At 48.6% G+C, this 21,264-nt stretch overlaps 1 protein-coding gene across 1 annotated transcript in view; it reads right to left on the reverse strand.

Annotated features, from left to right (window-relative positions):
• The window catches only part of GALNT17 (polypeptide N-acetylgalactosaminyltransferase 17), a 253,854-nt gene that overhangs the window by 75,905 nt on the left and 156,685 nt on the right, over positions 1-21,264 (reverse strand). The window contains exon 6 of the mRNA XM_036394943.2: positions 19,483-19,600. Coding sequence (XP_036250836.1) covers positions 19,483-19,600 — 118 coding nt within the window. The remainder of the gene's footprint in view (positions 1-19,482; positions 19,601-21,264) is intronic.

Genomic DNA, 21,264 nt, shown 5'->3' on the forward strand with positions numbered 1-21,264 from the left:
ATCCCTCCATCCTGAGATCCATCCTGAGCTCCATCCCTCCATCCTGAGCTCAATCCCTCCTCAGCCATCCCCAGAGCTGGATCACCCTCAGGCCTTTATCCAAGCTCCCAGAGCAGGACAGAGACTTCAGCAGGATTAACCACTCCATCTCCAACTTTCTTCTCCTTATAAAGCACAGGAATTGTCCAGGATTTTCCATGGGATTTGGGGCAGACCCTTCAATAAGAAGCCCAGAGAATTGCACAGCCACAGCCAGCACAACCAACACTGCTGTGTGCTCAGCAAATGAGGGGGAAATGGGGCTGGAAGAGACAGAGCAGAGGCAAAATCCAGGAGTTCTCTCTGCCTTCAGCCAGATCCAAGGCTGGGTGTGTGAGAGGGAAGGGGAGCTGGATGTAGCCAGCAGCTGGTGCCTGGTGAAGAGGAGGGACACAGTTCTGCCATCCCAGAGCTCACTCCAGCCTTGGGCAGAGATGGGGGTGACATTCAACCTTCTGCAAGTCTGAGAGCCTTCAGTGGGCTTTTCATCCTGTAACTAACCCAGAAACTCTCAGGATCTCTGTCAGAGTGACCCCAAGAAAGGTTAGAAAGTCTCTTTTCCCAGCCTGGCCCTTGAAGAAGGAGTCAGAGCTCTTCATTTCTCGGTCCCAAGGTTGTTCATTGTTTCTTATCTATAAAATTCTTTCTCCTGTCCTGCCAAGGTCCACTCAACAAGACAGTTCCAGGCACTCTGCCTGCCCCAGGGCAGGGTTATGTCTTTATACTAAAAACCACGTGTACAATGTTTACAATTACTTCCCAATACCTATCACCCATGTTAGACAGTGAGCTTCTACTCTAAACCAATCCAGAAGTGCCACCATCACAGCAGAAGATGGAGGCCAAGAAGAAGAAGGAGAAAGGCTGGGCACACCCAGATCCCTCCATCTTGCCTCCCTGAACCCCCATTCTAAAAAACTCCAAAATCTACTTTTCCACCCTGTGATAACTTCACTATTTTTCTACCTAAACTCTTGTGGCTTGCAGATCTTCATCTAAGGTTGGTAATTTGCTCCATGGGTCATAATCAAACCCACACAGGCATCTTGGGCTCTGTGCCAGGGTCTCTGAGCCCCCTGGCAGGGTCTGGGCTGCTCAGGACAGCCAGAGGGATGTTCTGGGTTCTGAAAAGAAACTTGCTGAACAAATGAACTTTTAGCAGCAGCCAAGTATCCTCACAGAGAGTAAAGCAGCATCTCCAGTGTTTCCAACCCCCTCTGAGCTTCCAGCACAGGGCCCAGGGAAAAGCCTCTTTGCTTGCCCTGTCACTTCTGATTTAGAGCCTTCCCACATCCTCCTCCAGGCTCCAGACTCTCTGCTGAGCATTCCCCCCTGATGGAGGAGCCCTTTGGTGCCCTCCATGCCCTCCTCTGAACCATTTCCAACTGAGAATCCCTTGGGAGCTGCAGACCTGGGGCAGGCAGGGTGTGAGCAGCCAGAGCCATTCACTGTCAGCTCCTTTCCTGATAAATCCCCGTGGTTCTGCTGCCACTGGCTCAGAGGTGCTGCTGGCAGGAGGACAGAGTTTCATAAGGCACAGGAGGGACGTGGGCTTGCAGGACCCAGCATCAAACGTGGCTCAACCATCACAAAACTTCTACCTCTGAGGGAACAACCGCCTCTGGAGCAACCCTAGCAGAGAAACCTGCTCAGCTCGAGAGCCACAGCCCTTCCAGGTGATTAGAGGAGCATTTGTGCAATGGCTGTCCATGCCTCTCAGCTGCCAGGGGCAGACACTCTTCAGGCTGCTCCATTTGACTTGCAGGAGCTAAATGCTTTCCCTGACAATTGAGCTGCTTCCTCAGAGCACAGATTTAGCACAGCTTTCCTTTCTCCCTTCCTGTGATGCTTTCCAGTAATGAAAGCAGCCACCCCCAAGGCCCCAGGACTTGCTCTTAACTGGAATGGAAATGTGGGAACCCAGGAAAAGAAATCTGATTTGCACTTCCTGAAGATGTGCTGAGAGAAGCTCAGCAGGAGCAACTTCATCCCCTGAGATCTCCAGCCCTGGGTCACGTTTCCTTGTTCCCATAAAGAATATTGCTCTTCTCCTTCCATAAACCCCTGGATTTACACCAGCAGGGTGGGAACTACCTGAGCATAACCTCCAGCAGATATAACTCCTCATTTATCTACAGCTCAGATAATGGACCTGGGGGCGTAGATCAGCCTGGGGAGCAGGCACTGTGCACTGCCTTAAATGTTGCTATAAAATAAGGAGGTTTATGAATTCCTGTTGTTTAGTTAATCATCGATTTATTTCAGAACCCTGCACACTGCAAGGCAGCTCAACTTGAGGGGAAAAAGGAAAAGAGATACAATTTTATGGGAAGATAAAAAAAGAGGTTTATTATATATAACCATTAGAGTTCCTCCTTCAGATGTTTCAATGTCTAATGAAATTTAAAGCTCTCTCTGTGTTTTCCTCCCTCCTCTACAGTGATGATTGCCTTTAGATATACACCCCAGTTACAGTAACATAACCAGAAATGATGGCATGCCATAGGTATTTTATTATGCATTCAGTTTTTTAGGGCTCAAATTCTATCTGCACCACAGAAACCTGGTCAGTAAAGCTGCCAGAACTTCTGCAAAGACAGCAAAACTGACAATTCCCCATTTCATATCACATTTTCAAACATATCTCCCTCTTAAACGTTACAGGTCTTCTAAATTTGATGCCAATAAACACATTTTCTCCTTTAAATGTGTCCCAGAAAGCCAAGCAAATCCATTAAACACAGCGAGTGCTACCCCTGGAGCAAATGAAACCAGGCAGCCCAGACTCACACTCCCCTGGCTGCTCATTTTGGGAAGATACTTCTCAATTTTATTGGACATAAAAGTGTGGGAATGGGGGAAGAGGATTCAGTGTCTACGTGTCCCTCCCAAAAAATGAAAATGCAGCTGCTGTAAGTGTTTTTTAAATTCAAATGCAGCAGAGATTTTAGAAGGAAGAGGCACTTTGAAGCAGGACATAGGGCCAAGCTCCTTGGCCTGGGGTGCAAATTTCCATCAGAGGGTTTTGGAGGCAGGGATGACACAAATCCCACCCGTCCCACCCCTCTGTCAGAAGGGTCCTCACCTCCCCCAGGGCTGAGGACACAGCCCCTGGCACCTCCTCAAACCAAGCACCAGCAGAGCAGCAGAACCTGCTCCAGACCCTCCCAAATAACTGAGTCCAAACCTGTCCCAGGCCCTCACCTCACCTGGGGACAGCAGACACCCCCTCCATGGGCTGCCCTTCCACTGGGCACCCATCCACACAGGATGCAGCTTCAACTGCTGCATCTGAGCTTGTACAGCAGGAAAAAAATCTATTTGCTGGCTGTTCCACCTGTGATAGATGAGTAATGCCATGGTGGACTCTCTGTCCTAGGTTACAATATAAAATGTATTCTGTTCCCATCCTCAAGAGCTGCTGAAACCAGGAGGGGAATCATTTCTTCCTTATCTCCTGTTGATGGGCCCATCAATGCCTTGGCCTCCAGGAGCCATTTCTGTTTCGTGGATCCCCCCACATGACTCAGAACGATTCCAGCCCATTGTGAGATGTTCCAACCAGGGGGAGGAGCTCAGCATCCCTACCTGGATATAATCTGGGCTTTGGGACAGAGCAGGCAGTCCATACCCACTGGTCTTCCAGAGGCCAAGAGCGACCAGATGGTTTCTACAGGATCACCATTTCAACAAGGCCATTTCATCTGGATTGCTACCAACACCCTGACCAACAGAGTGTCAAGTTGTATTCTGACTCTGTCAGTGGTTTTTCTTTTGTATTATTGCATGTATTTGGGTTTTTCCCCTTTTCCTAATAAATTTTATTTCTGACTTGGAGTCTTTCAATGGTTTTGCTTTCAAACTAGAACACTCTCACAATTAAAGGGCAAATATTATCTATGTTAGGAGCAGTTTTATAGATTTATAGTTGTGTTTTCCCCCCCTTGTGTTGTTCTCAGGGGTGCCCTGGGTTTGGGACATTTGGGAGGGTCACTCGTTCCTGTGGCAGCACCTGAGCTCCAGTCAAGGTGTCAGGCAGTGATCTCCAGCACTGGGCAGGGAAGGAGGAGTCCATGGACAGAACTTTGGGGGAGCCAAAGGGTTAAAAGGTGAAACCTCCATTGTGTGGGTGAGCACATGGTGGGAAAGATCCTCTGCTCCCAGCACTGTAATATTTTCTCTATTCAGCCTTCTGTTGTATTTTTGATAAGGTTTTAATAAACCTTTTAAATCCTTGTTAGTGAGCATTGTTTTTCTCACACAGCTGAAGTAACCACCCTGCTCCTGCTGCTGAACAATCTCCTTGGATCACCCCAGTGCTCATCCCTGAACAACTGTTTGCTCCTGTAATTTAATCTAAATAGACAACAGAGCTCTTGTAAAAATGAGACAAAGGACACGGCAAGACACTTCTGTGTGCCTGACAAAAGCAGCAAATGATGGAAGTGAACAGTTCTGAAGGGCTTTTAAAATGGTTCACTTGGCTGATTTTGGGCTGTCAGCAAAAATTACCAGTGAGGTGCCCTGCTGGGAAGGGTCTGGTGCTGCTCCTGCCATGCACACATCCCGAGCCACAGGGACCTGGCTCTGCTCTCTGAACCTTTTGGAAGCTTTTCCCCATGGCCTCAGGAGCAGGTGGAGATGCAGCCCCAGGACACAAACCCCTGGCCAGGAACTGCAGCCCAGGGGCTCAGGGAGGAGCTGGGAGAGCCTTTGGCAAAGCCATGGAGAAATGATCCCCTGCTCTGATGGGATTTGGCTGTGGCTGGAGGAGCCTGGCTGGCACAGGGGCTTTGTCAGGGCAGCTGGGGGCAGGAGCTGCTGGGAACATCAGGAAACTGCATTTTTCTCCAGCTCTGCTTTTTTCAAGTGTGGGATGAAGACATCTGTGCTGGCCATTAAAGCAGGAACATCTCCTGTGACTCCCCACCTCTGAGCACCCTCTGGAACAAGCAGAGATAAGGAGAAAACCATTCCTGCCAAAATCTGAGTTCACCAGGCTGGTGAGAGGCTGCAGGATCTGGAGCTGGCTGAGCACAAACCAAAGCCACAGGAATGCTGGGTTTCAGTGTTCACAGCCAAAGGCCACGATCCTGGAATAATCCAACAAGGAACATGAGCTTGTTGCAGACCCACAGAGCTTCAAAATGGCCAAAGCCAAAATGCTAAAGAGAAACCAGATGTAGTTCTGTACAATTAGATGGATTTAAACCCAAAATCCCAGGAAGGAGAGGAGGAGCATTGAACTTCCAGATGCAAAGTTTGTGTTTGTTTGCAGCTCTACAGCTGCAGAGTTGACCAAATCCAACCTCATGGGGGCTGACGGCTGAGCCCCAGGTGTGGGTTTGGGTTCACTCTGCTGGAGCTCACAGATTGGAGGGGACTGGAAAGAGGAAAATGTGTCCTGACAGCCCAGATTTCACAGAGGGACGGTGCAGCCCCGGGATTTGCATCAATTCCCTCTGTCCAGAGCTCCAGGAACAAAATGGGCAGGCACAGGAGGGACCCAGAGCAGCTGGGGATCACACTGGGAACCCTCCTGTGCCACCTGAAAGGGGAAAATCAGCAGCTGTCTGTGGTGGTGTTCACAGGGGTCCCAGGACGAGGGAAGAGATGAGAATCTTGACTCCATGTTTCAGAAGGCTGATTTATTATTTTATGATCTATATTATATTAAAAGAAAATGATATGCTAAAACTATACTAAAAGAATAGAAGAAATTATTTCATCAGAAGGCTTGAAAGGAATAGAAAGATAATAAAATCTTGTGACTGACCAGACAGTCCAAGCCAGCTGACTGTGATTGGCCATTAATTAGGAACAACCACATGAGCCCAATCCCAGATGCACCTGTTGCATTCCACAGCAGCAGATAACCATTGGTTACATTTTTTCTTTTCATCTGAGGCCTCTCAGCCTCTCAGAAGAAAAAATCCTAACGAAAGGATTTTTCATAAAATGTGTTTGTGACAGTTGTCTCCCTTTGGTGGGGGATCAACATCTCAGGATAGACAGGACCAGAGAGCAAGATGTTTCTTCATCATTCACAATCTCTTTGTCAGCTTTTCTTAAACATTTAAAGGCTCCAGCACCTTCCCCCAGTCCTGGCTCATCAGTTAATATCCAGTGTTTCCTTTGGGAAGGAAACAATCAGCTTGAATGATGCCAAAGGTGCAATGAGATAAAGGAGATGCTGGATGAGCTCAGCCCTGAGCCTGCTCATTGCCAAAGCTCCTCCTGCAGACAGGAGCCCCTCCCTGGCCTGGGAGATGGGCAGGGTGGGCTGTGCAAAGGGCTGGGCACTGACCTGAGGAATTTCCAAGCTGAGGAATTGCCAGGAGCACCTCCAGTGCCCCTGGCAGAGGCACCCAGGGAGCAGGGAAGGGGCACAGCCCAAGGATCCCCTTCTGTCCCAGCTCCAGGGCAGATCCTGGGGGTCACCCTGTGCCTTGGAAAAGCAGAGCTGAGGATTTTCCATCCCATTTTCCACCTTGAATTCAATATATTTAGTCCAAATGTGAATTTATACCTAATTGTGTCTCTCAGTTTAACTCTGCTGCTTTGACAGAATGAAACACCTCCTAGAAAAATAAACTGGGGTTCTCTGTGCCTGAGGCAGATCCAGACAGTTCTGCCCTCCCTGGGATTACACAGGAGTTCTTCATTATCAGCTGCATCATTTCCAGTGCTGGGAGATTCTGAGGCTCTTTGCAGGTTGAGCTTCAAGGCACAGATCTGATATTAAGGAACTGCAGTCAGCACAAAACTGTATTTCTTAACAAAGGAAAAACTAAAAAAAAAAAAAGGTGATCCTGTCCTGATTGATGCCACTTCATTTGCATATGCCCACTAGCAGCACTTTGGTTAATTAACACATATTTTGTGTCTGTAGATGAATATGAAATAATGGGTTTGGTACTGAGGCTTTGGGTGTAAATTCAAGCACTGAACAGGTTCACTTCCCTCCTTCTGTATTTTCTGTGTAAATAAGACACAATAACTCCTCAGAAGGTGGTGACACATGACAAAAGCCAAGAAGAATGTACTTGTATTTTAGAGCCAGACGAGTTAATTAGCTCATCAGGTGGAAGCACTCTTTGGAGGGGCAGGGATGAGGAACAACATCATCTTCAGGGGAAAATTGAATTCTGGAGATATTAACCCTTATGGCTCAAGTTCAGCTCCAGAGGCCTCAATCCAGAACTGCACTTAGGCAGCTGGAACAGCACCACCAAAATGAAAAGGGCTGCCCAGGTGGCTGAAGTTAAGTGCTCTGCTGGATCCCAGCCTGGGCAGTCAGAGCTGGAATTTCATTTCATTTTCTGAACTGCTTCCTGCACCAGCAGCTTCCAAGAGAGGCAGGAAATGCTGCTCTGATCCTTGAGCAGAAATACCCCAAGAGATCCTTCAGCTCCATGGCACCCAGTGCCTCAGGGCAGAGCTTTCAGCCAGAGCCAAGGAAGGCTGAGTCAGCCCTGAATCCCTCTGGAATGCGAGGCAGGATGGGCTGGGGCTGAGCTCCAGCACCAGGAGCTGCTGAGGAGGTCCAGCAGCAGCATCTTCCCTGCTGAGGGACCCCTGAGGAAAGCCTGGCATCAGGAGAGGGATAAAGGAGCTTGAACAGCTCTCAGGCTTTAGGGAAAGGTGCATCAGAGCCATCAGATCATCCCTGAGCCAGCAGCCTGGCTGTGAATAATGAATCACCTCAGAGAAGGCAGAGAGCTCCCTGCTGGGAGGGAATTCCCTTCCCAGGGGCTCCCAGTGGGAATGCTGCTCACAGGGAGCCCCACAGAGCTCCTGGGGTCACAAGGACCCTGCAGACAGGGATAAAGGCACAGGGACATGGGAATGCTGCTCACAGGGAGCCCCACAGAGCTCCTGGGTCACAAGGACCCTGCAGACAGGGATAAAGGCACAGGGACATGGGAATGCTGCTCACAGGGAGCCCCACAGAGCTCCTGGGGTCACAAGGACCCTGCAGACAGGGATAAAGGCACAGGGACATGGGAATGCTGCTCACAGGGAGCCCCACAGAGCTCCTGGGTCACAAGGACCCTGCAGACAGGGATAAAGGCACAGGGACATGGGAATGCTGCCCAGCTGTTCCCACTGGGATCTCAGGGTGCTCAGGGCTGTCACACTCTCAGGGCTGTCACACCAAGGGACAGGTGCCAGGCTCAGTGCCAGGCTCCTCCTGCTCAGGGAAGGAAAAGGAAGATTTTCCAGGATGGCTGGAGGAGAGAAATGATCAATTCCCACTGAATTTGGCTGGGAATTTCCTCCTCCCTGTTGCACTGAAGCAGTCCCACAGGTCTGCCAGTACTGGGAAAGCTGTGGGAGAAGGGAGCCAGTGAATGTGAGAGGACCAAAGGAGCTGCTGGGATCCTGGCAGAGCCCAAGGATGCCAACACCTTTCCTACACCCAGGAGAGGCTGCAATTCCTGCCCCAAGCAAGGTTCAGGCCCACTAAATCCACCTGAACAGGGCACAGCAAGTACAGGGAGCCCCAGGGTTTGTCTGGATCAGAGGGAGCCATGGGCTGGACAGGGCACAATCCCCCAGGGATCCTCCAGAGCCTTTCCCAAAGCCCTGGAGCCAGGCAGGATCCTGCAGCCAGAGCTGCCATCCCTGCCCTGCCCTGCCCTGCACACGTGGGGCTGGAGACAGACACAGGGGAGGGTGGGAAAAACAGAACCTTCCACAGACACTGAAAGATTTGATCTGCAGCCCTGGGAGAAGCTTGGACTGATGTAAAAACACAATACACAGACATTTGGCAGAAAAATCATAAACTTATGTTTCGTAGTTGTAAGTAAGAATATGCCAATGATGCCTCAGGTTTAGCTTTTCCATTTTTCAGATTCTGTGCTGCTTCAGTGTGTGGGTCTGGGCTTCATATTATGGGATGGCGAGCTCTGTGCACAGAGCAGGGAGAAAAAACAATTCCTGCTCCAGCTGGGGACCAAGAACAAATGATCCAAATCTCAGGCCCAGGAGCACAAACACCATGGGCTGGAGAGAGAAAAACAAGGATGGGACTGCATGGGCTGGAGCTGCAATTGGACAATGAACTCCTCTTGGGACTTTTTGCTGCTCAGAGTGACCCTGAGATACATCAGAAAGTCTCTTTTCCCAGCCTGGTGGTCGAAGAAGGAGTCAGGGCTCTTCATTTCTTGGTCTCAACATTGTTTATTGTTTCTTATCTATAAAATTCTTTCTCCTGTCCTGCTGAGGTCTGCTCAGCAACACAGTCAGAGGCACTCTGCCTGCCCCCAGGGTGGTGTTGTCTTTTTATAGTAAAAACTACATGTACAATATTTACAATTGCTTCCCAATACCTATCACCTATGTTGGACAGTGAGCTTCTACTCTAAACCAATGTAAAAGTGCCACCATCACAGCAGAAGATGGAGGCCAAGAAGAAGAAGAAGGAGAAAGGCTGGACATGCCCAGATTCCTCCATCTTGCCCCCTGAACTCCTATTCTAAAAACCCCAAAAAATCTATTTTTTCACCCTGTGATAAATTCACTAACATTCTACTGAAACTTTCGTGGCTTGTAATTCTTCATATAAGGTTGGGAATTGTTTTTTCCAAGGGCTCAATCAAAGGCACAGGGCTCTTGGGCTCGAGTCCTCCAGGATAGCCAGAGGAATTTCCTGGGTTCCGAAAAACTCCAAGGTGCAAATGGAGCAGAACTAACAAAAGTGAGAGACCCCATGATCGATTGTGCATTTTGTGGCCATTTTGGGTTGTGCTGCCCAAGGTGGATCCATGGAGGCCTCTTAATAAATCCCTGCTTTATTCTTTAGCTCTGTCTAGTCTCTGTTCCAGGTCAGCCTTCACAAGGCATCACCTTAACTGAGAAAGTGCCTTGATGAGATGGTGAAGGGTTTATAATGTGGGGATGTGGTTGTACAGAGTAGCTGAGAGTTTAGAAGCTATAATAGTTATAATAATGTGTGTGCATGTGAGACAGAAGCCATTGACAAAAGTATCCACAGAGTTGTAGAAGTAAGTAAAGGTGATAGGTGAGAAAAGCAGAATAAACCCTGTGGGGTTTACAAAGTTCTGTATTGCCTTGTAACAAAGAACCTGTGACTGCTCCTGAGCTATGGCTGGGTGCTTTCTCCTCTAAAATCTCACAGCCTCTGAGACTGATGTTTATCTGAGCAATAAATCATTCCTAGCCCCAAAATAGCCCCATCCCTTCATTTCTAGCAGTGCCAATGACAGGGGAGCATGGCCAGCCCAGCACAGGTAGAGGAGCAGGGGCTGCCACAAACACTGGGGTTTGGGGGGGCTCTAAGGGCAGCACCCACCCAGCCTGGCCCTGGCACCAAACACGGAACTCTGCCAGGATCCCAAAGCAAGGACTGGGGTATCCCAGGGATTTGGGTGTCCAAGGGGCAGCCAGGAGGAGATGCTGGGTGCTGCAGCCACGTGGGGAGGAGGAGGAGGAGGAGGCAGGAAGGTCTCCCTGAAGCTGGGAGTGCAGCTCTGGGACAAGGCTGGGTCACAAACCCTGTCATTGTCCCTGCCCTGTCCTGCTGGCTCTGCAGGCTGGGATGGAGCTGGGCAGGGATGGGCTGTCAGTCTGTCAGTCTGCTCCTTGCCATCCCATCAGGCTGTCAGAACCTTCCTCAGACACTGAAGGGTTTCATCTGTAGCCTGGGGAGAAGCTCGGATTGATGTAAAAATACAATACACAGACATTAGGCAGAAAAATCATAAACTTATATTTCTAGAGTTTAAGTAAGAATATGCCAATGATGCCTCAGGTTTAGCTTTTGTATTTTTTCAGATTCTGTGCTGCTTTAGTGTGTGGCCTTCCAGCTGCATTCCCTGTCCAGGAGGAGTTCAGATGAGAAGGAAATGCAGCTTAGCCAGCTCTGAGAGCCTCCAAACAGGGGGTGGTTTGTGAAAAGGAGCAGGTCTGACCTCCAAGTCCTTGGGAGAGGACAACAGCAAAGCCTCACAGACATCCCAAACACACTAAAAGCTGCTTGGGAATCTTTAACTCTGAGGTTTTGGGTTGAAAATCACAGGAGTGCAACAGCATTGATTACATCTTACCAGGAATAATCCTTGAGTTTAGGGGAAATCTGTAGTCAATGAAGGGAGAGTCTTATCCCTGGAAAAAGGCAACACTCATTGAGACAGGGCTGCTCCTGCCCTGCCTGAGTCACCAGACTCCAGAGGAGGGAAAAAATCAACTTTGTGGCTCTGGCTGAGGTGGGAAGGGACCTGTGTGTCCCACAGCCCCAGCACGTGCATCACAAGTGAGTCTGCTCCTAAAAAGAAGAAAAATCCCCTTGCTTTGCAGTCACAACAGGCAGGGAACTTTCCAAAGGCTTCAGGAAAATAATGGGATGAAAAAACTCCTCATTCCTCACCTCAGTTCATAATGAGCCTCATTTCTTGGTGTCACATTTTCCTTGGCATTTCCCAAGAGTGTTTTTTTGTCAGGTGACAAAGTTCAGTTTTGCTGGGAGTTGGATTTTAGGGAGAGACAAGGCTGTTTTTTTCTGGTTTATGGGGTAATTTATATCCCAGACACACAGAGCAAATGTGCTGATGCTCACCTTGCCCAGGGAAGAGCGAGGGCAGATTTCAGTGCTCATTCCAGGCACCCAGGAGTACTTTGGAGGACAGTTGTCCTCCAGGGAGAGCTGCTATAGAACAGCTTCCAGAGGGCCTAACTTTGCTGCAGCTCAGCAATTCCTGACCAAATTGCAGCCTCCAGGCACTGGGGGAGCCAGGGCTGCTCCAGCTCATGCATCATCCCCCAGTAATGAGATCTCAGTGTGGCCATGGCCCAGGCAATGGGACAGGCAGGGCTGGCCCAGGGGCCAAGAGAGAAGGGGAGCAGTGTGCAATGGGGGTATCAGCTGTGGGTTTCCCTGGGTCTGGATTAGGGCACTTGAGATGATAGTTCATGTTCACACTCAGGTGTTTATTATTTCTTATCAGTAAAACAGTCTCACTGCTGTGAGTTCAGCAGCTTTTCATTAGAAGGCACAAAATGGCCAATAATCTCTTGGTACAAGGTCCTTTAAAACTAAACTATCCAAGTAGGAACTGACACCTGGATTATTTCCCTTTTTAACCCAATAACTGATCCCAAAGAGCACACAATGTGGACTTTTCTGCCCAATCACAAAATGCAAACCCAAACCCATGGAGAAGAAGGAAGAAGAAGCACGAAGAAGAAGCCCAGGATGACATCCTGTGCCCTCCATCTTGCTGCCATCCACAACACACTAAAAATCCCAAAACCTCAATTCCTCACCAAGTGACACACCTGCACTGCTCTCTACAATCTATTTCACACTTTTGTGGATTCCAGTCAATTCTGGAGTTTAGGAAACTTTCTCCATGGATGAGGGTCAAAGTCAGTGCTGCCCTGGGGGTCAGGGCAGCCCAGAGCAGACAGGGAAATATTCCCAGTGCCTGGGATTCCACAGTGTGCCCTGCAGGATGCTGGCAAGATGGAATTCAAATGATTCATTTCCCTGCTGGCACCCCCCATGGCAGCTCCTGCTGCAGGGAGTCCCTGAATGCTCCCCAGAGCAGTGAGGAGTGGCTGGGGACAAGTCCTGGATGGGGCAGCACTGGGGGGTCCCCAGGGATGCAGCTGAAGGGCTCCTGAGCACCCCAGGGGAAAGGGACACAGCCTCAAGCTGCACCAGGGCAGGCCCAGCCTGGACAGGAATTTCTGCCTGGAAAGGGCTGGAAGTGCCCAGGGGGGTTTGGAGTCCCCATCCCTGGAGGTGTCCCAGGAACAGGTGGCACTCAGGGAAAGGGGGAAAATGCAGACTCAGGGGCCTCCTTTGCCACCTCTTGCCCCACAGAGGATGGAGAGCTGGAAGCCCAGGAGAAGTTTAAGTGATGGAAGTCATGCCCAAGAAAAGCAGTGTGGGATGGAAACCCAAACCCAGCTGTCCTGGGGACACTGGAGGTGTCTTTGGCATCCCCAGCTGGGCTGGGAGCACCTGTCCAAGGAGTCCCTCAGTGGACAGAGTCAGGGAGAGCCAAATCCTACAGCAGGGGAAGCTCAGAGCTCACCAAAATGCAGCAGAAAGAGCAACATGGGTGAGTGCTGCTGAGGAGAGCAGAGTCAGAGCACAGCTGAGCTCAGCAGGAGCTGCCCCAGGGTTTCTGAAACGCACTGCACAAAGAAAGCAAACTCTGCCAGATCCATGAACCTGCCTGTCAGGACCCAGGACATTGCTCTGGCTGCCCTGGGTGATTCCAGACCCTGGCAGGGGCTCAGAGACCTCGGCACAGAGTCACAAACACCTGTGCCTTTGATTTTAGCCCATGGAAACAATTCCCAACTTTGTGTGAAGAGTTACAAGCCACAAGAGTTTGAGTAGAATGATAGAGAATTTGTCACAGGGTGAAAATGTAGAATTTTGGGGATTTAGAATGGGGGTTCAAGAGGCAAGATGGAGGAATCTGGGCATGTCCTGTCCTTCTCCTTCTTGTCCTCCATCTTCTGCTGTGATGGTGACACTTCTGGACTGGTTTAGAGTAGAGCCAGACTGTCTAACATAGGTGATGGGTATTGGGAAATTATTGTAAATAAAGCACACACAGTTCTTAGTATAAAAAGCCAACAGCACCCCAAGGGCAGGGACTGTGCCACAACCCGACCTGCTGGACAGATCTCAGCAGGTCAGAGAAAGAATGGAACAGATCAGAGAAAATAAACAACCTTGGAAAGCAGAGCTGAGGAATCTCAACTTCTTCTGCAGTCATGGGGCTGGGGAAAAAGAGACTTTAATACCTTGGGAACCATTTCAGCAACACCAAACCCAAGACCTGCCCAGCCCTTGTCCTGGCTCCACAGCCCAAGAGCCCCAGGGCTGCTGCTCCTGCTCTCCACATCTGGATTTCACCACCCAGGGCCCTGGACAGGCTCTGACCTGGCCCAGTGTTAAACCAGCCCCTGACAAATCCCAAGCACTGCCTGCCAGAGGCACCAATCCCACGAGAATCAGTAAAAAGCTGACACCTGCCAGAGTTTGAAGTGACAACAAGGCATGGCTGAGTCCTGAAATGGATTTCTTCACCCACCAGTGACTCTCAAACAGTTATTGCACGGGCAGAGCCATCACATTTCCCAGCAAAGATGATCAGAGCCTTCCCAGCATAAAAATCAGCATGTCAGGGACAAGAGGAGAATCAGCTGGGGTGAAAATCAGCCCTTCCTCCCTGCTCCCATCTGCAGCAGATAACAGGGATGAAAACCCTCTGCTCTCAGGGGGAAGTGAGCTGGGAGCCTCCTGCCACCCCCTCCCCAGGAGGGACAGCCACAACCCAGCACCTCCTGCTCAGGAACCATCCAAACCCAGCTCCCCTCCCTGCAGGAGGCTGGGGTGGGAAGCATTTTATCAGTTTAGAAAACAAGAGTAGAGCTCCAGCTAAAGCACCCTCGAGCAGCCTCTAAATCCTCAGCTGACAGCTCAAATGCCAGAGCTCAGAGCTGAGCTCACACTTGTGCTGATTCCTGCTCTTCAAACAAATGCAGGCAGTGATTGAATATTGTTCAGGGGTGGAAATATTTCTTCCCACCACACCACAATCACTCTGAAGAGCAAAATCTCCTCCAACAGGGGTGCAGGTACAAATAAACAGAGGGAGGTTGTGTATTCCTGGTGTATCAGTATTTCTGAGAGCTTTTCCAAGGTCAGGCCTACCCTGGTCTTATTTCCCTCCAAATTAACTTGGTTTTTATTTGGAAACATCCTTAAGCCCTAATTTCTAACTGGATTTTGGTGTCTGACAGATAAAATACTTCTAAAATACTGGTCTGGAGTTTATATTGCTGGCAAGTTTGGGGTGTGGGGTTTTTTGCTTGACTGTTTCAAACTCTTAATGTTTGGGTTCTTTTGTTTTGTTTTGTTTGTTGGTTTTTTGTTTGTTTGTGTTTGTTTGTTTCTTTGTTTTCTAATGTTTGCTGAACTGCAGGAGTCTCCAAGGTCCTGCAAGGCACCAGCAGGTCTGAAGTAGCTGCTCCATGCTCCTTGTGCCTGGAGATGGAGGAGGGAGAGCTGATCCCATCCCACAGAGCAGTGCCAGATGCATCTCCCATGGCTGGTAAAGACAATTTCTCCAGGTTTTAATGGTTCCCTGTTGGTTTCTCCACATCTTGCTCTAACTCCACATTTCTTTCCCTGGTAAATGAGCCCAGAGTTTCATTCCCTGCTGGAGGGACTGCAGCCCTGGGGCCCCAGCACAGGAAAGACAATGGAGCAAGTCCTGAGGAAGCCACGGAGCTGCTCCAGGGCTGGAGCCAGGCTGGCAGAGCTGGGGGTGCTCACCTGGAAAGGAAAAGGCTCCAGGGAGAGCTCAGAGCCCCTTGCAGGCATGAAGGAGCCACAGGAAAGATGGAGAGGGGCTGGGGACAAGGGATGGAGGGACAGGACACAGGGAATGGCTCCCAGTGCCAGAGGGCAGGGATGGATGGGATATTGGGAATCAGGAATTGTTCCCTGGCAGGGTGGGCAGGCCCTGGCACAGGGTGCCCAGAGCAGCTGGGGCTGCCCCTGCATCCCTGGCAGTGCCCAAGGCCAGGCTGGACATTGGGAGCAGCCTGGGACAGTGGGAGGTGTCCCTGCCATGGAGGGGTGGGATCAGATGGTTTTTAACATCCCTCCCAACCCAACCATTCCATGATTCCATGGGAATGCCACCCCATGTGCCCCGTGCACATAAATCCTCTGGCTTGGCAGCACCAGTGATCTGCCTTGCTGGATTTAGAGGACAAATCTGGGGGAAAAAGCCTGGGATATTAAGAGGAGATGCCATGCTTTTCTTCTGGAAATACTTTTTAGGCTCCAGGACGACCCTCAGCCAATTTAACAGCAGCAGTAAAAGCAGCTCAAGTCAGTGGTTAAACCTCCAAGGGATCCCTGAATTGTGCTTGACTTAATGAATCCAATAATTGATTCCTACAGCACAAATAAGGTGTGGGATGGATCAGCTAATAAGCATTCTCAGTTAATTGCTTTCTTCAAGTGACAATTTGTACAAATGATACCATCAAAGTAGTAATAATATCCCTATTGATTAAATTAATCTCGAAAAGACAACTCAAATAACTTTAATTAGCAATGCATGACACAAGCACAAAATACTCTGAAAACAACCTTGCAGCCCATCCCAGACTTGGAAACCATGGCAGCAGCCATGGCACAGACTTTGGCATCTTTATTGCAGCAGATCCACACAATTTTATGGAGCATCTTTAGGGAATGTCTGTGACTAACCATGAAGAGCCACTAAGCCTCCCTGCAGAGCCCAAGAGCACAGGCAGCCTCCCCACTTAGTCACACTCACTGAAAACCCAGGAGCACAAACAGCTCCAAAAGAAATGAAAACTTTCCAACAGGAGGAGCAGGGATGGGGAATAAAGTCTCTGTGCCAAAATTCCCACCTGGAGCTGCCAGGGACCTGCAGCAGCAGCCCTTTCAAACCATGAGAACTGGGCACCACGTGGTATTTTTGGGGTCCCCCATGGAAGGAAGGAAGGAAATGATGAATCTGACTTTATGTTCTTAGAAGGCGATGATATTATATTATATTATATTATATTATATTATATTATATTATATTATATTATATTATATTATATTATATTATATTATATTATATTATATTATATTATATTATATTATATTATATTATATTATATTATATTATATTATATTATGCTATACTAAAACTATACTTAAGAATAGAGAAAGGATACAGACAGAAGGCTTAACAAGATACTAATTAAAAACTCCTGACTCTCTCCAGAGTCTTAACACAGCCTGACCATAATTGGTCATTAAGTTAAAACAACTCACATGTTGGATAAACAGTCTCTAACCACATTCCAGAGCAGCAAAACACAGGAGAAGCAAATGAGATAATTATTGTTTTCCTTTTTCTCTGAGGTTTCTCAGCTTCCCAGGAGAAGAATCCTGGGCAAAGAGGATTTTTCAGAAAGTGCGATGGTGACAGGCACCAGGTTGATGATATCAGAGCAGAAACTCCTCCAGAATAGGAAAGGGTTAAAGAGTTGGCCCCAGGCTTGCTCAGAGAGAGCAGGAGCTGAGCTGGGCCAGGAGAAGGGGGCACAGCAGCCAGGGCTCCCCAGGATGGGGGAATGGGAACTGTGGAATGCCAGAGGGGCACACAGGAGCCCAGGGCCACCCTGAGAACAGGGGGACTAACAGAGCTGGGTTTGGGGTGTTCAGGGGGGCTTTAGGAGCCTCCTGCAGGACTTCTCTCATTTTGCTCCCTGAACTCAGCAGCTGAAAGAAACATAAGGCCCAGATATTAACCCACAATAGGCACAGTACAGCTCATTTTACAGCACTCAGAGAACCATGAAATTCTTTGGGGTGGAAAGTTTCTCTGAGATCTTTGAGTTCAGCCGTGCCCCCAGATCTGCCAAGGCCACACCAGTGCCACCAGCACCGTGTCCCCCAGTGCCACATCCCCACTGTTAAACCCCTCAGGGATGGGATTCCCCCACTCTGAAGCATTTATTTAATTCATTTATTTAATTTATTAATAAATCAGGACTCTTGTACATGGCTTTGGCCCTTCCAGGTTAGTCCAGCCCAACCTTGTCAATTCTTTATTTCCGTTTGTTATTCAGATTCCTCAGTTTAATTTCCCATAACAGGTTACCCTGTGCTTTTGCCTGAAACACTGTGAATTTTCCATGCCCTTCTTTTAACCTCAATGAATTTATTACTTCATTTTTGGGCAGTTCTGACTAGATTTTTCAGATATTTTGATGCCAAAACTGCTGCCAGGATTTGAGGTGAGGCTGCACCGGTGCAGAGCAGAGAGGGACAATCACATCCATAAAACATTTAAAAGTGCCCCAAGATTCTCAGAACAATGATGGAATTTGCACCATCATGAAAAAGAAACACTTTCTGCATTTATTTTCATCCAGGAATCACTGAAACAACCAAGGAACCCCCAAGTTACCTTTGGGACTCCAGACAGCCACTTATCAGGCAAAACAGCAAAACACCCACAAACAGATTTTTGGAGCTCAAGAATCTTTAAAACTCTACTTTCTGTGCAGCCTTACAAGGCAGATTTCTAAGTATTTTGGCTCTCAAAACCACCAGTAATTTAAAAACCTTGACCAGAACACACAGCATGAGTGTGAAAATGCATGGCTTGGAAACGCAAGCTTGGGAAAGTCACTTGGGAAAGAGAAGGGCTTTTTATTTTTTTCCCCAGAAGAATGTTTATTGGCCTTTCTAAAAAATTCAGCACGTGAAAAAGAAGAGGACAAATGCTCACCACTTTCTCTGAGACATCCGGCCAAGTTTTCCAGTTAAGAAGCCAATCTTCAATTAAATGCCCCCAAACCAGGCAAATTAGCTGAAATTACTGTGAGAAGAGCAGCTCCACAATGAGACCAAAAATCCCAAATCCAAACAAACCAGGAGAGGCACGAGAGGAGCTGGGTTTGGAGAGGGATCCCTGCAGCCCCACTGCAGGATGAGCAGTAATTACTTCACAAGGAGAGGAGCTCTGTGGCACATTGAAAACTTTTAATTTCCACTCCCTTGTTTAAGGGAGATTATTGCTCCCCATAGCCAACAACAACAGATTTCCTAAGTTTCCTGTGCCTTGCCAGCAAAGCAAATATCCTCTGGTGAATCTCTGAGCTGAACAATGATTTTTCATTTTTACAACAGCACAATCAATGCAATTTTCCAGTTAGAAGTCTCCAGCCTCCCCCTATCAGCTTGTTAATGCACAAATGTACTCCAAACCATGCCTGGAAGAATCTCCACAGACTCTGCCATCCCAGGTTACTCTGAACACGGAATTCATCACTTATGAATCACTTCAGTGTGTGTAAACACTTGAATCACTAAGCCAGATCTAATACCGTACACAGCAATCAAGGGATGTTGTCAGGGGGAGGCACTGAGGCAGCTCTGAAACCCTGCCTTGTAGAGTTTTACTGCTCAAAACAGCTTTTGTGCTTGTGAGCACGTTTTATTTGCAGATGTTAAATGCCTGGAAAATATTTGCAGGCTTTGTGTTTTCCTGAGACACTCACAGGAGCCCCAGCACCCCCAAACACTGCTCACCCAACTGTGTTTCTCCTGCTATTAAACATCCCTGTAACTTCCAGCAACACTGTGACAACACAGCCAGGTTCAAGCTGGAAATGCCATTTCATTCCAGCAGCCTTTTGCATCAGGTCACACAGATTGGAATCCAAGGAAAAAAATTAAATTCATCCCCCAAACTGAGTCATTTTTCTCCCACAAAGTGAAATTAAAACGCTGTGAATGCCAACCCCTCCCAGCTCCCCTGAGGGATCCCAGTAACTGCTCAGCTCAGTGACACCTCTGGGCTCCTGGGAGCACCCTGAGGTGACATTTTGCTGCCCAGTGGCACCAACCTTGATGCCCAGCTCGATGTTCTCCCCTCCGTACACGTCCATGCCGGGGTCCAGCAGCCCAATCTCCCCGAAGAATTTCCTGTTCACCACGAAGGAGCAGCCGATCATGGCCGGGGTCCTGCAGGGAGAGAGCACAGGGGGACATTGAGGGACATTGAGAGACACTGAGGGACACTGAGGGACACTGGGGAACACTGAGGGACACTCGGGGACACTGGGGAACATTGGGGACACTGAGGGACACTGAGGGACACTGAGGGACACTGAGGGAAACTGAGGGACATTGAGGGACACTGAGGGACACTGGGGGACACTGAGGGACACTGAGGGACACTCGGGGACACTGGGGAACATTGGGGGACACTGAGGGACACTGAGGGAAACTGAGGGACATTGAGGGACACTGGGGGACACTGAGGGACATTGAGGGACACTGAGGGACATTGAGAGACACTGAGGGACACTGGGGACACTGAGGGACACTGAGGGACACTGGGGGACATTGAGGGACACTGGGGGACACTGAGGGACACTGAGGGACACTGAGGGACATTGAGGGACACTGAGGGACACTGAGGGACATTGAGGGACACTGCCCCAGCCCTGCTGGCCCATGGGCTCACTGCTGCTGGGCTCAGCTGCCTCCCACCACTGCTTGTAAGAGCCTGAATAAGGGATGTGGGACTCCAGGCTGCTCTTCTAAATAGAGATTATTGTATTCAAAATGCAGTTTATTGTACACAAAATGTAGTTTATTGTATCCAAGAGGTTACAGCAGTTCAGGGTTGTGGGTGACAGAGCTGTGCCCACAGCTGTCAGCTCCAGCTGCAGGCAGGCCTGGAGACCCCTTAGTTTAGGTTACATTGCATTGTAGACTTTTCTTTGCTGAGCATCTTAATACAGTAGAACCAATCTTGATTGTGTTTAGGGTGAGGAAAACGATTGCAGTTATTTTTTATAGTTATTTTTATATATAACTTCTACCTATAGCATATAGGTAGAAGTTGAGGAGGGTAAGTTTGGGGTTGTAGATGATGATGATTGCTATTCAGCCTAGGAGGGAGATGGGAGAAAAAGCTAGGATTTTTCGGATTTGTGTTTGGTTGAGTCCTATTCATCCTCCCAGGGCTGCTGAGAGGACAGCCAGGATAGTTCACTTTTATCTATAGCCTATCATAAGTTCTGTAATTACCATATTCATGTCACTGTTCTCCAATCACTCACAGTCAGTACATTACAGTTTAAGCCAGAAGTTGTTCTTCAGTTTTCTTGCAGTGGAAAATTCTGAGACCTTTTTTCTACTTGCCACATTTGCTGCCTTGTTTGCCTGTGCTCTCTTCCTGCTTGGTAAAAACATCTTCTTGTTTGGGGTGGGTTTATCCTTTGCTCTAAGCCATAAAAACCCTTCTAACTCACACACCCTTTGCCTCCTTGGTTATCCATTGAGACTGGCTCAGCAATTCTTTTCTTCTATATCAAAACTTGCTTCCATCTCTATTCCTTCATCAGACTCTACATTTAAAAATCTTTCTGCTAAGCACACATATCTGTGAGACTTTCTTGTCAAACTTTCACCCTTCCCAAGAACCACTCATCCCAAAGATTTCATGGCTATGTGCCTTTGAAGATATTGTTTTACCACTGCAATAAATATCCCAAAATCCAAGCTCTTTTCAGGCTGTACAGACTGGAGGAAGGTTTTCCTGGGGTTTTTATGGAAGAGCTCTCAGGCTGTGCTTTACTGGAAATACCTCAGGGTGTCTGTGGGCAAGGGCACAACTC

The sequence above is a fragment of the Molothrus ater genome, chromosome 21 (genome assembly GCF_012460135.2).
Source record: "Molothrus ater isolate BHLD 08-10-18 breed brown headed cowbird chromosome 21, BPBGC_Mater_1.1, whole genome shotgun sequence".
In the NCBI taxonomy this organism is placed as follows: Eukaryota; Metazoa; Chordata; class Aves; order Passeriformes; family Icteridae; genus Molothrus; species Molothrus ater.